This window comes from Schistocerca gregaria, chromosome 9, assembly GCF_023897955.1.
Source record: "Schistocerca gregaria isolate iqSchGreg1 chromosome 9, iqSchGreg1.2, whole genome shotgun sequence".
Lineage (NCBI taxonomy): Eukaryota > Metazoa > Arthropoda > Insecta > Orthoptera > Acrididae > Schistocerca > Schistocerca gregaria.
In genome coordinates, this window is record NC_064928.1 from 249,101,857 (window position 1) to 249,117,504 (window position 15,648).

The window sequence follows — 15,648 nt, forward strand, 5'->3', positions numbered from 1 at the left end:
GAGTAACGAAGATTTGTGTGACGTAAGTGATTGATGAAAGGTATAGGTTCTTGTTAGTCAGGGCAATTCTTTAGTAGCGACTATTGAAAGTAAGACTGCGTTGCGCTAAGAATATTGAGTGTCAGTTTAGTGTTGACCAGAATAAGTAAAGAGAGAAATGTCTGAGTACGTTCAGTTCTGTTCAGCTGTTTGAAAAGCAAATAACGTAAGAGGTTCATCAGCACAGTATTTCATTAATTTTTCTAAGGGGATGTTTCGCTGTTGATGTGTTGTTGTTGTTGTCTTCGGTCCTGAGACTGGTTTGATGCAGCTCTCCATGCTACTCTATCCTGTGCAAGCTGCTTCATCTCCCAGAACCCACTGCAACCCACATCCTTCTGAATCTGCTTAGTGTATTCATCTCTTGGTCTCCCTCTACGATTTTTACCCTCAACACTGCCCTCCAATACTAATCTGGTGATCCCTTGATGCCTCAGAACATGTCCTACCAACCGATCCCTTCTTCTGGTCACGTTGTGCCACAAACGTCTCCCCAATCCTATTCAATACTTCCTCATACGTTATGTGATCTACCCATCTAATCTTCAGCATTCTTCTGTAGCACCACATTTCGAAACCTTCTATTCTCTTCTTCTCCAATCTATTTATCGTCCATGCTTCACTTCCATACATTACTACACTCCATACAAATACTTTCAGAAACGACTTCATGCCACTTAAATCTATACTCGATGTTAACAAATTTCTCTTATTCAGAAACGCTTTCCTTGCCATTACCAGTCTACATTTTATATCCTCTCTACTTCGACCATCATCAGTTATTTTGCTCCCCAAATAGCAAAACTCCTTTACTACTTTAAGTGTCTCATTTCCTAATCTTACTCCCTCAGCATCACCCGACTTAATTCGACTACATTCCATCATTCTCGTTTTGCTTTTGTTGATGTTCATGTTATATCCTCCTTTCAAGACACTGCCATTCCATTCAACTGCTCTTCCAAGTCCTTTGCTGTCTCTGGCAGAATTACAATGTCATCGGCGAACCTTAAAGTTTTTATTTCTTCTCCATGGATTTTAATACCTACTCCGAATTTTTCTTTTGTTTCCTTTACTGCTTGCTCAATATACAGATTGAATAGCATTGGGGAGAGGCTAGAACCCTGTCTCACTCCCTTCCCAACCACTGCTTCCCTTTCATGCCCCTCGACTCTTATAACTGCCATCTGGTTTCTGTACAAATTGTAAATAGCCTTTCACTCCCCGTATTTTACCCCTGCCACCTTTAGAATTTGAAAGAGAATATTCCAGTCAACATTGGCAAAAGCTTTCTCTAAGTCAACAAATGCTAGAAACGTAGGTTTGTTTTTCCTTAATCTTTCTTCTAAGATAAGTCGTAAGGTCAGTATTGCCTCACGTGTCCCAGTATTTGTAAGGAATACAAACAGATCTTCCCCGAGGTCGGCTTCTACGAGCTTTTCCATTCGTCTGTAAAGAATTCGCGTTAGTATTTTGCAGCTGTGACTTATTAAACTGATAGTTCGGTAATTTTCACATCTGTCAACACCTGCTTTCTTTGGGATTGGAATTATTATATTCTTCTTGAAGTCTGTGGGTATTTCGTCTGTCTCATACATCTTGCTCACCAGATGGTAGAGTTTTGTCAGGACTGGCTCTCCCAAGGCCGTCAGTAGTTCTAATGGAATGTTGTCTACTCCGAGGGCCTTGTTTCGACTCAGGTCTTTCAGTGCTCTTTCAAACTCTTCACGCACTATCGTATCTCCCATTTCATTTTCATCTATATCCTCTTCCATTTCCATAATATTGTCCTCAAGTACATCGCCCTTGTATGGACCGTCTATATACTCCTTCCAGCTTTCTGCTTTCCCTTCTTTGCTTAGACCTGTGTTTCCATCAAAGCTCTTGATATTCATGCAAGTGATTCTCCTTTCTCCAAAAGTCTCTTTAATTTTCCTGTAGGCAGTATCTATCTTACCCCTAGTGAGATAAGCCTCTACATCCTTACATTTGTCTTCTAGCCATCCCTGCTTAGCCATTTTGCACTTCCTGTCGATCTCATTTTTGAGACGTTTGTATTCCTTTTTGCCTGCTTCATTCACTGCATTTTTATATTTTCTCCTTTCATCAATTAAATTCAATATTTCTTCTGTTACCCAAGGATTTCTACTACCACTCGTCTTTTTACCTACTTGATCCTGTGCTGCCTGCACTACTTCATCCCTCAAAGCTACCCATTCTTCTTCTACTGTATTTCTTTCCCCCCATTCCTGTCAATTGTTCCCTTACGCTCTCCCTGAAACTCTGTACAACCACTGGTTCTTTCAGTTTATCCAGGCCCCATCTCCTTAAATTCCCATCTTTTTGCAGTTTCTTCAGTGTTAATCCACAGGTCATAACCAATAGATTGTGGTCAGAGTCCACATCTGCCCCTGGAAATGTCTTACATTTTAAAACCTGGTTCCTAAATCTCTGTCTTACCATTATATAATCTGATTATATTTTAGTATCTCCAGGGTGTTCCATGTATACAACCTTCTTTCATGGTTCTTAAACCAAGTGTTAGCTACGATTAAGTTGCGCTCTGTGCAAAATTCTACCAGGCGGCTTCCTCTTTCATTTCTTAGCTCCAATCCATATTTACCTACTACGTTTCCTTCTCTCCCTTTTCCTATACTCGAATTCCAGTCACCCATGACTAGTAAATTTTCGTCTCCCTTCACTATCTGAATAATTTCTTTTATTTCATCATACATTTCTTCAATTTCTTCGTCAACTGCAGAGCTACTTGGCATATAAACTTGTGCTACTGTAGTAGGTGTGGGCTTCGTATCTATCTTGGCCACAATAATGCGTTCACTATGCTGTTTGTAGTAGCTTACCCGCTTTCCTATTTTTCTATTCATTATTAAACCTACTCCTGCATTACCCGTATTTGATTTTGTGTTTATAACCCTGTAGTCACCTGACCAGAAGTCTTGTTCCTCCTACCACCGAACTTCACTAATTCCCACTATATCTAACTTTAACCTATCCATTTCCCTTTTTAAATTTTCTAACCTACCTGCCCGATTAAGGGATCTGACACTCCACGCTCCGATCCGTAGAACGCCAGTTTTCTTTCTCCTGATAACGACGTCCTCCTGAGTAGTCCCCGCCCGGAGATCCGAATGGGGGAGTATTTTACCTCCGGAATATTTTACCCAAGAGGACGCCATCATCATTTAATCATACAGTAAAGCTGCATGTCCTCGGGAAAAATTACGGCCGTAGTTTCCCCTTGCTTTCAGCCGTTCGCAGTACCAACACAGCAAGGCCATTTTGGTTATTGTTACAAGGCCAGATCTGTCAATCATCCAGACTGTTGCCCTTGCAACTACTGAAAAGGTTGCTGCCCATCTTCAGGAACCACACGTTTGTCTGGCCTCTCAACAGATACCCCTCCGATGTGGTTGTACCTACGGTACGGCTATCTGCATCGCTGAGGCACGCAAGCCTCCCCACCAACGGCAAGGTCCATGGTTCGTGGATGTTGATAACATACTTTAAATATTGTCATTTTGTCGTTTGGAGACTGAGAGGAGCCGTGGACGCTAGAAAATGAAGCGACAACTGGAGAAATCGGAATATTTCCGACATAATATTCTCCTGCTTGAGTTCAGTACGGGGCTGGCACCAGCGGAGGCAGGCAGAAATATTTGTGGCCTCTGTATGGGGATAATGTCACTGGACACAGAACCGAAAAAAAATGGTTTTCTCATCTTCATGACAATCGTTTTGACATTAGTGACCCTCCATGTTCAGGAAGACATTTGGGGATTTGATGAAGATCGGTTAAACGCGTCAGTCCACAATGTTGAACGTCAGTGTACTCGAGAACTGGCAGATGTTATGAACTGAGGTCATTCCACCATCGTGCGACATTTGCATGCAGCGTGGAATGTTCCAAAATAGGCTGTATGGGTTTGCACGCCCTAAGCCAAAATCACGAAATTCAGCGGGTGTCTATATCAGCATCTGCGCTTGCATCTTAATTGGCTTGTGAACAATACCGACGATCCCAATACTGTATCGTTACTGGTGAGGAGACACGGTGTCTTAATGCTAACAGAAGGAAAATAAAGGAACTGTTGAACCCAAACAAAGCGTCAGCCTCCGATACAGAGACCTGCGCTCGTTCACAAAAGATAATGTTCTGCATGCGGCAGAAGATCGACGGTGCGGTGTCCTGCGGATTGCTTCGGCAAGGTGTGACCGTCACTACGGACGTGACAGCTGAGACGTGGCGGAGGCGCAGGCCAAGAGCAGCCGTCAGGAAGTGATGGAACTGCACGAGCATTCTGCTTCATTGACAATAAACGCTGTATAGAAGTTGGGTTGGGGAGTCATTCCGCATCCACCTCATCCACCTGATCTTGTGCCCTCAGATTATCGCCTCTTCCGCTTTGCATCGAACAACCTTCAAGGAGCGCCCCTTTCCGGATGAAAAAACACTCCGAACATGCCTCGAGGAGTTCTTCCCCACAAAGCCACTTTATTTCTACAGTCGTGGTATTGAAAAGATACCACAAGGTTGGCAGTCTGTTGCAAATAGTGAAGGAGAGTATGTTATTGATCACTGAAGTCTGCGTTATGCTTCTCTCTTCCGTTTATTAAAGTTTTGGAAAAACGCTACTAACCTATGCACCAGCACAATTGTTTATATGGTCAGTTTGTAACTAAACACCCTAAAATAGGATGATTTATCCTGAAAGTAATCACAACACTTTAATATTAAAACTGTCTAGCACTGACAATATGTCAACAAAGTAAATGAATAATTATGTAGCACATCAACAAAATCTCTACATACTGTTGTAGAAGCTGAAGGCCTCACTACAGTGTCGTGCACAGGCTACTGAATGGAGACATCAGTCTACACACTATATCAATCTGCGACGGCCAGACTTAGTTCCAGAGCCACTATGTAAGCTTACCTTTCACAGCCTGAAAATCTTTCACGCAGGGACCGGGATATTTATTACTAGTGTGTGAGATAACTGTATACAGCTAAAATATTTCACTGTCTCTACCGTGAATAATCATGGAATAGTGAGAATGTATGCATGCAAGTGAATGTATGTATGTATGTATGCATGCAAGTGAATGTATGTATGTATGCAAGTGAATGTATGTAAATATGTATGTAAGTGAATGTATGTAAGTGAACAAGAAGAGAATGGAAGCCTTTGAAATGTGGTGCTACAGAAGAATGAGAAGAAGAGATGGGTTGATCACGTAATAAATGAGCGGGTACTGAACAGAATTGGGGACAAGAGAAAATTGTGGTACAACCTGAGGCATCGAGGATCACCCATGTAGTACTGGAGGGAAGGGATGGGGGGAGGGGGGGGGAATTGTAGAGGGAGACCAAGAGAAGCAGATTCAGAAGGACATAGGTTGAGCAGTTACTGAGAGGTAAAGAGGCTTGCATAGGACAGAGTAGCATGGAGAGCCGCATCAAACCAGTGTTTGGATTGAAGACAATAACAACAAGAGATAGAGAGAGTGTAAGGCTGGTAAAGTCAAGATGGCGTCTCACAACACATTTATCAATGTGGCGTACAATAATTTAATAAATGATTGAGTAGAGCATAAACGTCTAACCAGAATGCTCATTTGATTCCATTAATCCCGAAATAATCAAACAGTAGATACAAACCACGTGCGACCGACGATATACGAGGTAATGACAACGACAACACTGCGAGCGATCTGGCAACTCTGTGTTGTCCTATTCGTGTGGACTGGTGCGTCCATCCCTTCCAGACGCTCAGACCAAATTTCAGCTCTGAACAGCCATCACGTGAATTTTAGAGCGCCATATGTGTAGTTGCGTTACCAAAATGGAACACGGGAATTTTAGAGCAGCGTTATGCCATGAATTTTTTCTGTTAAACTTGGGAAATCCGCGATTGTGACTTAGGAAAGTTGAAACAGGCCTACAGATAACATTCCTTGTCAAGAACACAAGTTTTTCGCTGACACAAATCAATTTTGGAAGGCCGAGAACAGGTTCAATATGAACATGGCTGAGAGACCATCACCTTCAAGAACCGACGAAAACGTCGACCTTGGGCGTGCTCTTGAGAGAGCAGGCCGACGTTTAGCAACAAGCACGTTGTGCGACCCGTTACACACTCTGCACCGTGTACCACATCCTGACCGAAGTTCTGAACATGAGAAAGGTTTGTGCCAAAAAATGACAACTCGGCAAAAGGACAAACGAAGAAACGTGCGCGTTTCTCTCTTTGGGAGGATAACCAGAGACGACGAATGGTTCTGTCGTGTTATCACGGGTGACAAATCCTAGCATTTTGGGTACGATCCTGAGAAAAATCGGCACAGTGATGAGTAAAACAATGAGTCATCTCCTCGACCGAAAAAAGCTTGACTGATCAAATTAAAGATCGAAACAACGCTGATTTGCTTTTTTGACAGAAGGGGTGACGTGCGTAATGAATTTGTTCCTCCAGGGCAAACAGCCAACCAAGTTTTTTACAAATGTATTCCTGAAATGCTCATGAAAGGGGTGAACCGAGCCACACCGGAAATTGCTGACAAGTGGATGCTCCACCATGACAACGCCCCATGTCAGGCGGCCGTTACCGTCGCAGAATTTTTTTACCTCAAAAGGCATTCCTGTTGTTCCACAGACGTGCGAGATTAGCCGAGCGGTCTGAAGCGCTGCAGTCATGGAGTGTGCGGCGGGTCCCGGCGGACGTTCGAGTCTTTCCTCGGGCGTGGGTGTGGGTGTGTGTTTGTCCTTAGGATAATTTAGGTTAAGTAGTGTGTAAGCTTAGGGACTGATGACCTTAGCTGTTAAGTCCCCTAAGACTTAACACACATTTGATTTTTTTGTTGTTCCACAGCCCCCCCCCCACCCCCACCCCCTGTTTACCTGATATGAGTCCTTGTGACTTTTCTTTTACCACGAAATTGAGAAATGTCTTAAAAAGACGTAATTTTGGGACTCTGCAAACATTCAAAACAATGTGACCGACATGTTAAACGCCCTACCAGTTGAAGCCTTTGAGCGCTGCCCTCAAGACAGGGCACAGCGACTACGCCTGTGTGTAAGTGCCGGAGGGAACTACATTAATAGCGACTGAAAATGCCGGAATGTTGACTACGAGCATGCAAACGTACGTGCATTGCGTTGCACCAGCTCCGGTTGTCAGTGTGTGTGACAGAACTCCACGCCTGTTTCATTTGGTCAGTCACTACAGAGACGATAACGATGATTTGGGGATGACACTCGAGCTGTCGTCCGATAATGTGCATTATGTGATCTATTGTGGACAGGTCTGGTGATCCAACGGACCGAAGCGCCATGTCGACGCTGTGTAGAGCACGTGCGTTACAACAGCGGTATATGGGTGAGCGTTATCCTGTTGGAAAACACTCTCTCGTGTTCTTGAATGGAAGCACAACAGGTCTACTCACCAGACTGACGTTCAGGTTTTCTGTCAGCGTGCGTTGGATGACGACGAGAGGTCTCTCGCTGTCATGAGAAACCCGACCAGGTGTGGACCCAGTGGGTCTAGCACCCACACAGATTTTATTTATTTTACTTATTTATTTATTTATTTAACCTGATCAGATTATGGCCATCAGGCCCTCTCTTACATCGGAACAGTGCTCCACACATGCAGCATTTCACACATTAAAGTTACCTCATGACAAGAGTTTAAATGAGAAAATTAGATTACTCTAGTGACAATATGAATGAAGATTAATGACTAAGACCTAATAAAGTAAATGCGGCAGTGTTTTTACAACACGTCCTATACATACAGATTTTCATAAAAGCAATAATAACAGTAAAAAAAGTCAAGTAATAATGATTAACATGACTAATACCTAATAAAGTGAATGCTGGCAGTATTTTTACAACAGGTGCTATACGTACAGAATATGATAAAAACAATAATAGTAAAAAATCGTATAATAATGACAAACATGAGAAAAATTGGCAATAGTAATGAAAGGTTGGTGCAGATGTACATTAATACCTGGGTGTATAAAGTAGATGTTTACAAGCATAGCGAGTTTTGGGGAAGGGAGATTTAAGGAGAGGGAAAGGGGGAAGTAATGAGGTGAAGTGCATTCATGTACAGAGGAAGGCATTACTGTTGCATGAGTAGATACGTCATTAACTGTTTTTTGAAGCCGGACATTTTTTAAGTTCTCTAACATAACGAGGGAGGTTATTCCAGAGTTCGGGTTCCCGCTACTGTAAAGGACTTGGAGAGGGTGACTGAGCGACGCAGTGGAACAGAGAGGATTTTATTATGATGGGAACGTGTGTTTCTGTCATGTTGTTCCGACGGGAACGTTAGGGACGAAGAGAGATATGAGGGACAGTGTACACTTATAAGGCAGTAGACGAGACAGAGCGTATGGAAATCTCTGCGTTTCTCTGCACGCAGCCAGGGCAATTTTGGATATGCTGGTGAAACGTGCTCAAAAAGTCGAACGTCACAGATATATCGGACGCAGGCATTCATGACCAGTTGCATACGTCGCGAGTTTTCCTGAGAGAGGCCTTGTAGGACAATATCGCTGTAGTCAATGATTGGGAGTATAAGCGTTTGTACTAATTTCTTTTTCAGATCGAAGGACATGAAGGGATGCTCATGCTTTTTTGCATACTGGAGTTACGTGCTCTTTTTCAAATTTAGATTTTCACCTATTATTACTTCCAAACTCTTTTCTGAGGATTGGCTGCAGGCAATCAGCTGACCTCCCTCTAATCTACACACGGCCATTTCTGGCGCCGAGGCAGAACCAGCTTTCACCAGAAATCACATCGGACCTCCACGCTACCCTCCAATAAGCTGGCACCTCAAACAAGAAAGGTGGCGGTTTGGGGTCTGTGGAATGCGGGCTGTATGACATGTCTCGGAGCTGTCATGGAAGTAACCGATTTGTAATAGTTTGTTGTGTGACTGTGGTGCCAACTAGATTTGTGCTGCAGATGCAGTACGATTTGCCGGAGCCAAAGACCAAACACGGCGCTCTCCCCTCTCGGTGCTGCCACGTGGCCGTCGGGGGTCCAGTCTTCCTGCGATCAAGCATTCCCTTGACTACCGCTGCCAGCAGCGGCTGCGCTCCTGCCAAGTCTTTCTGCAGGGTCGCAGGAGGACCACCCAGCTTCTCGTAGCCCTGCTAGACAACCCTGTTCGAACTCAGAGATGTAGCATCTTTGTCGCCTTAATGGCATTCTTGACTGGTGTCACCTATTCACTCCCAGTATCAAAGGTATCTAACGCTCACGACCAGTGATCTGCGTACAACCTGGATGGTGAACTACAGCTGTCTGACAGTGCCATTCAGAGATGCTCATACTGCGTTTCTTGCCAAACATGGCTGGTAGGCTATGTCACGAGAACAAGAAAAGAAAATACGTTTCGATTCCGCTCCCACATCAGCTTATTACATCACATATCTACATAAAGCTCAAAATAATAAATTAGTCTGCAATTCTTTGTCACGTACAGATTGTTTGCCAAACTACAACATGGCGGACGATGCAAAGCACACGATTACATTAGATTACATTAATACTTGTTCCATAGATCATGATGTGGAACGTGTCAGGTTAATAAAAAGCGTCTGTACAAGAATTACATTACACAAAATATTGCATGACACTGATGTTTAAGTTGTTGTTGTTTTTTCCCTTAATTTATATCTAAAAATTCAGCCAATGAGTAGAAGAAGTTGTCATCTAGAAATTCTTTTAATTTATTTTTAAATATTAGTTGCCTATCTGTCAGGCTTTTGATGCTGTTTGGTAGGTGACCAAATACTTTTGTGGCAGCATAGCTATGCACACTGCTATTACTTTTGAACTGGGTTAGATTATTAACAACAAATTTCATAAGTGAATATATGTACTGTGAGGTTACTGTGAGGATCCCTAGGTCCTTAAATAGATGTCTGCACGATGACTGGGGGTGGGCTCCAGCAATTATATGATACCATACGAAAGCAGTGAATGAAAGTAGGCATAGTAAGCTAATTTACTGAGATTCTTATCACCAAAATTTGCAATAACTCTAATAGCATACGTAGGCAAACTCAGACGTTTCAGCAGACCATCAATGGACACACCTAAAATTTTTAAATTCTACCTTTGCTACAGACTTCTGTTCAAAGTCTATATTTATTACTGGAGTTGTGCCATTTACTGTACGGAACTGTATATACTGTGTTTTATCAAAATTTAAAGAGTGTCAGTTTGCTGAGAACCACTTAATAATTTTGTGAAAAACATCATTTACAATTACATCACTTAGTTCTTGGTTTTTGGATTTATTACTATACTTGTGTCATCAGCAAAAAGAACTAACTTTGCCTCTTCATCAATGTGGAATGGTAAGTCATTAATGTAAATCAAGAACAGTAAAGGACCTAAGACCGAGCCCTGTGGGGCCCCGTACTTGATAGGAGGAATCAGCTGTTCTTTTAACATTACATGAACCACTTATTTCAACTTTCTACAGACACGCTCCAGTCCTATACTCAGAGACCAGACTTCTACCACCAAGATGTATAGGGATCACTGCTCACAACCGTTAGGGCGGGTAATTAAAACGAACTTGATTTGGATTCTCATATTGGTGATACTAGTGGAGTACCTGCAGTTAACACGAGAAGAGAATAGAAGCTTTTGAAAAATGACCGTTGAAAATTAGATGTGTAGTAAGGATCCCCAGTGAAGTGATAGTAAACAGTGGGGAGAAGAGCAGTTTGTGGCACAACTTCATTAAACGAAGGCTTCGGTTAATGAAACATGTCCTGAGGCCATGTGCGCGATCGTCAGTTTGGTAATGGAGGAAGCTCTGCGCCGGGGGCGGGGAGGGGGTATAAATTGTGGAAGCAGACTTGTACAGTAACTTCATGTGTACAGTAATCAGGTTCAAGTGGGTGTAGGTTGCGAGAGTTTTTCAGAGACGGACAATCTCGAATGACGTAGGCAAGTGTGGAGAGCTGGTCAAACCAGTCTTCGTAACGGAGAGCACAACAACTAACAACAACAGCAGCAACGACGGAACAGCTGCGCTCAAACAGTTCAGAGGCAGCATGGATAGCTTTTAGATCCAGTGCACTGCTCTCACTGGTAACAACACCTGCACGTAGCTGTGGTACCCACCTGTGTGACAAGTGCCGAGAGCAGGCACAGAAACGCTAGAGGCTGCAGGAGGCGCATGTTTAAAACCACCTGCTGCTACAGTTGTTCAACGTCTTGTCCGTCGGCCGCTACACTGAACGGACACTACAAACACTCGCGAATTATATGCCAGAGAAGAGCTGATCGAGTTGAGTGTGATAGCGGGGTTCGCTTGCTGCTGCTAGAACTGCTGTGTCCGTGGCGCCCTGAGCGAGCGTCGTTTTGTGCCTCCCGGGACCCGCGGAGGTAGGCCGGAAGCTCCCTGGCGATAAGATAAATGCACGTCACGGCTAACGAATGGCTCTTGTCAGGTACTTGAAAACCCGGACTGCATTAAGCAAGTAATACTTCAGAGTGTCTGCGTCTTTGTATTTCCCACTTGGGCACTTCATTATCAATTTTATTAACTTGGCAATTTTGCCTGCTAATGCAGATAACGGCGTGATCGTTTGAGAGATTATCCAAGAAACGTCTGATCAAATAAGTGTCTGTATCACCCTTTTTGAGGTTGCTCACTTCTGATGTTGTAAAGTCCTGTGTCTAGCTTTGACTTCATGTAACGCCGGCTACAGAAAAGTGCCTTTTTATATCTACGAGCACTAAGCCATGAAAGTAGAGGGTGACAATTATTGAACTATATGAAATAAAATCGTCATAACTCCTGAACGGTTTGTGTCAGAACGTTCGAGCAGCACGGTAGGCCGCGGGGCATGATGGGAATTGATAGGCGCATGCGCACACGCCTTGTTGCTGTCGGCCATGGCCATTCGGATGGGTTCGTCAATAAGCAAATTTGGCTGATTTGCGAGACTGGGAATCCGCATCTCGCGATCGTGAAGTCTCTTCACATACAACGGGTGACTGTGTGGTGTGCAGTGTCCAGTCACAGTGTCCAGTCACAGTGACTACCGAACAGTACGTGAAGGTTTTGGAAGATGACTTCATCCCCATTGTCCAAAGTGACCCTGATTTCGAGAAGATGCCGTTCATGCAAGACGGAGCTCGACCCCATCGAAGCAGGAGAGTGTTTGATGTCCTGGAGGAGCACTTTGGGGACCGCATTCTGGCTCAGAAGTACCGAGATGCCCATCGCATGGGCGTCGATTGACCTCCATATTCTGCGGATCTGAACACGGGCGACTCCTTTCTGGGGGGCAGTACTGAAGACAAGGCGTACAGCAATAACCTGAAATCCGTTGCTGAGCTCAAAACAGCCATTCAGGAGGCCATGGATTTCGCTATTCGTCTGTGCCTCACCACCGCCAATGATGGCAGTCATATCGAACATGTCGTAACCTACATCCGAATATCTGTAGTGACGTCCACGTGTTGGATAAAGTGTCTGCACACCGTAGTTTGTAAGTAAGTTACGTTTTTTTTCATGCAGTTCAGTAATTGTCACCCTGTGTTATAAGGTACACCAGAAAGAATGTTTCTACGACCGGATAACGTTGCTGGTAGTAAACCTTTCAGGATATGTGGTCGTGGTCCACGAATACCTTCTCTTCCTAACTCTTCGTCCATTACTGTGCCGGACATCTCCAGAGGCGTTGCTCCTCCGCTAAGTCTTGCCGAATCAACGGAGAAGCAACGCCTCTGGAGATGTCCGGCACAGTAATGGACGAAGAGTTAGGAAGAGAAGGTATTCGTGGACCACGACGACATAACCCGGACGGCTTACCAGCAGCAATATTACTGGGGCATTCAGCAAGTAACGCTAAACATTTTCTAAAAGCAGGCTAGTTTTCTTCACGATTCCAAACACCGTATTATTCCGCGGTATTTTGCCAAAAAGACCTGTTTTTCAGCGAAACAACCGTTTAGTGCGACGACCTTACGACACGTCCCTGGGACCACCCCTGTGCCCGCACAGTATCACTCTACGGGGCGACGTCGGAGCCAACATGTTGGTGCGTCAGTAACCTCCCCTCCATCCGCGTACTGCTTCACGCAGAATGTATCTTTCATCTGACCACACAGATGCAATTCGGAAGGTGTGAGATCCGGGATGGAGGGCAGATGAGTCGGAACAGTCCAGCTGAGGGTGCGGTTTCTTTTTTTTTTCTTCGTGGGACAGATGGTGGCAGACCGGAGTAGCCGAGCGGTTCTAGGCACTAAAGTCTGGAACCACGTGACCGCTACGGTCGCAGGTTCGAATCCTGCCTCGGGCATTGATGTGTGTCATGTCCTTAGGTTAGTTAGGTTTAAGTAGTTCTAAGTTCTAGGGGACTTATGACCTCAGCAATTGAGCCCCATAGTGCTCAGAGCCATTTGAACCATTTGACAGATGCCTCACCCAACGAATCGCCGTGCTTTCGTTCACTGACAAGTCTCCGTAGACATTCTGCAAGTGCCTATGAATATATGCGATGCTCTCGTTTACCGCCGAAAGAAAGTCAAAGACAGCTCGGGTCACACCTGAGTTACAGACGCCACTTCGAGGGCTACGTATTGTGCCGCCACCTATTCTAACTTCATGGAACAAGAAGGGCTGAAGCGACGATATTCCGCGACATCCCACAACAAAATCCTCATTTTTTAAACCGAAATAGGCCGAGAAGAAAATTTGTTCCATTCTTTACCACACCCCCTCGTATTATAACTCGATCTGGCTCCAGTTCAAGAATAAGTTGACACAGGGATCAGATATTTTGCACTACTATAATCACTTGCCTCGAAACAATATTTAAGTGCCATTTAATGATCCAGTTTCCTACCAATAAGATCGTCTCTTGAGTTACGAAATGTTAAAAATTCTCCATCTTACGAACGATGCATGTGCAGTGCGTTGCATGGGGGCTTAATTAAATAGAATGCTAATAATTTTAATTCTTAGTCGCTGTTTGTCCGATTACGAAGTCTCGTACCTGATTGGCCCTGAATAATATTAGTGCGCTATCTGATTGCATAGAATTACAACAAAGAATGAAAGGAAATTTGCGTTAACACCTTTAATTAATTAAGTTCCCAGCAACTATAAAAGTTACGAAACAAGAAAGCATAACTGTAACTGTTCTGTGTGTGGAAGTGTGATTCAACGTACACATCTGGCACGGTTCTTCCTCAATACGACAAGATGCTTTAAACGCCATTTACAATGAAGTAATTAAAAAAAAAAAACAGAAATACTTTGATAGCACATCGAAACCAGAATTACACTCTAATACATGAACACAAGCCAGATGCTTTGTTGACTGAACCTGTGACCAAGAGGCATTGTTATTTAGGACGTCTAAAATAAAAAATTTTCTTTACCTTCATATATATTGACGAAAAATACACTTTGATCATTACAACATCCCCAATCGAGTAACATATGGTGTCTTGCCCAACAGAACAACTTTTACTCTATCGACGTCTCAACAAGCACAGATCAAGCCTACCTCAAAACTACCACTGCCCACAGCAACTTCTCAGCTGCAACTGCCAGAGGAGGCGCCTGAATAATACTCTTTGGCGCAATCTCTGGCGCTGTGACTCTGTGTAGCCACCTTTCAGCGTATGCTTTCCTCCCAATTTTCAATTAGACTCTATCTTAGGGAGACTAAAAATACTGGATAACACGAGTATTGAACGTAATTTGATGTATCGTTTGCCGCTCCAAAGATCTCGAAGAAGACGTACCTTTTGAAACCAGGAATAAGCGACGAATAATAGTGCTAGTAATTCTTACACTAAACGAAAGAACGCGGCTTGTCCAAAACAACTCTCACTGAATAAATACTCTTGCTGCAGGCGATTGTTCATCATAGGCAGCCCACTACCATGACCACACGGCTTTTCCAGAAGAACATTATGTTAATTGCCTCAAAGTGACATGGAAATGAGCGTGAACAAATGCAGAACTACCGTTTATCACTTACTGATTATGTCCAATCAAAAACATAGTTCGTATTACATAACTGAACAGTTACAGTTACATGAACCATGTGGGATCTGTACCAGTGCATAACAAAGAGTTCGCTCTCGAAGTAGTCATGAAATCGACAAAAACCCTAGCAATCATTACACGAATGAAGAACGGATTTACATCTCGCCTCCAACTCAGATGCATAGCACAGAGAAAGTTAATTCTGGTCCACATTAATCTTAACTGGTTGCTGGACAGTACAAGTCATATCAAATAGTGCCAATCAGTGTCTCAGTACAGACGTGAATATTTCACATCAAAATGGCACGCCAAGATGCGTATTGCAATACGTTACCTTATTACTTGTTGCTCGTGACCAGGGAATGCAGGAAGCAAATCTCATAATAAGTTTTCTTAAACCCGAGCGAGTTGCAACCGCCAATCAATCTCTTTGTCTTTTGTCTCTTCACTTTATCTCTCTCTGTTCCTGCGTCTCTCTCTCTCTCTCTCTCTCTCTCTCTCTCTCTCTCTCTCTCTCTCTCTCTCTCTCCCTCTCTGTGTCTCT

General features: G+C 43.7%; 1 protein-coding gene across 1 annotated transcript in view; it reads right to left on the reverse strand.

Moving 5' to 3' along the window:
• LOC126292227 (GILT-like protein 1) overlaps nucleotides 1-11,427 on the reverse strand; it is a 67,037-nt gene extending 55,610 nt beyond the window's left edge. Inside the window, exon 1 of the mRNA XM_049986099.1 lies at nucleotides 11,216-11,427. Coding sequence (XP_049842056.1) covers nucleotides 11,216-11,272 — 57 coding nt within the window. The 5' untranslated portion in view covers nucleotides 11,273-11,427. The remainder of the gene's footprint in view (nucleotides 1-11,215) is intronic.
• Between the last annotated feature and the right edge of the window lie 4,221 nt (nucleotides 11,428-15,648).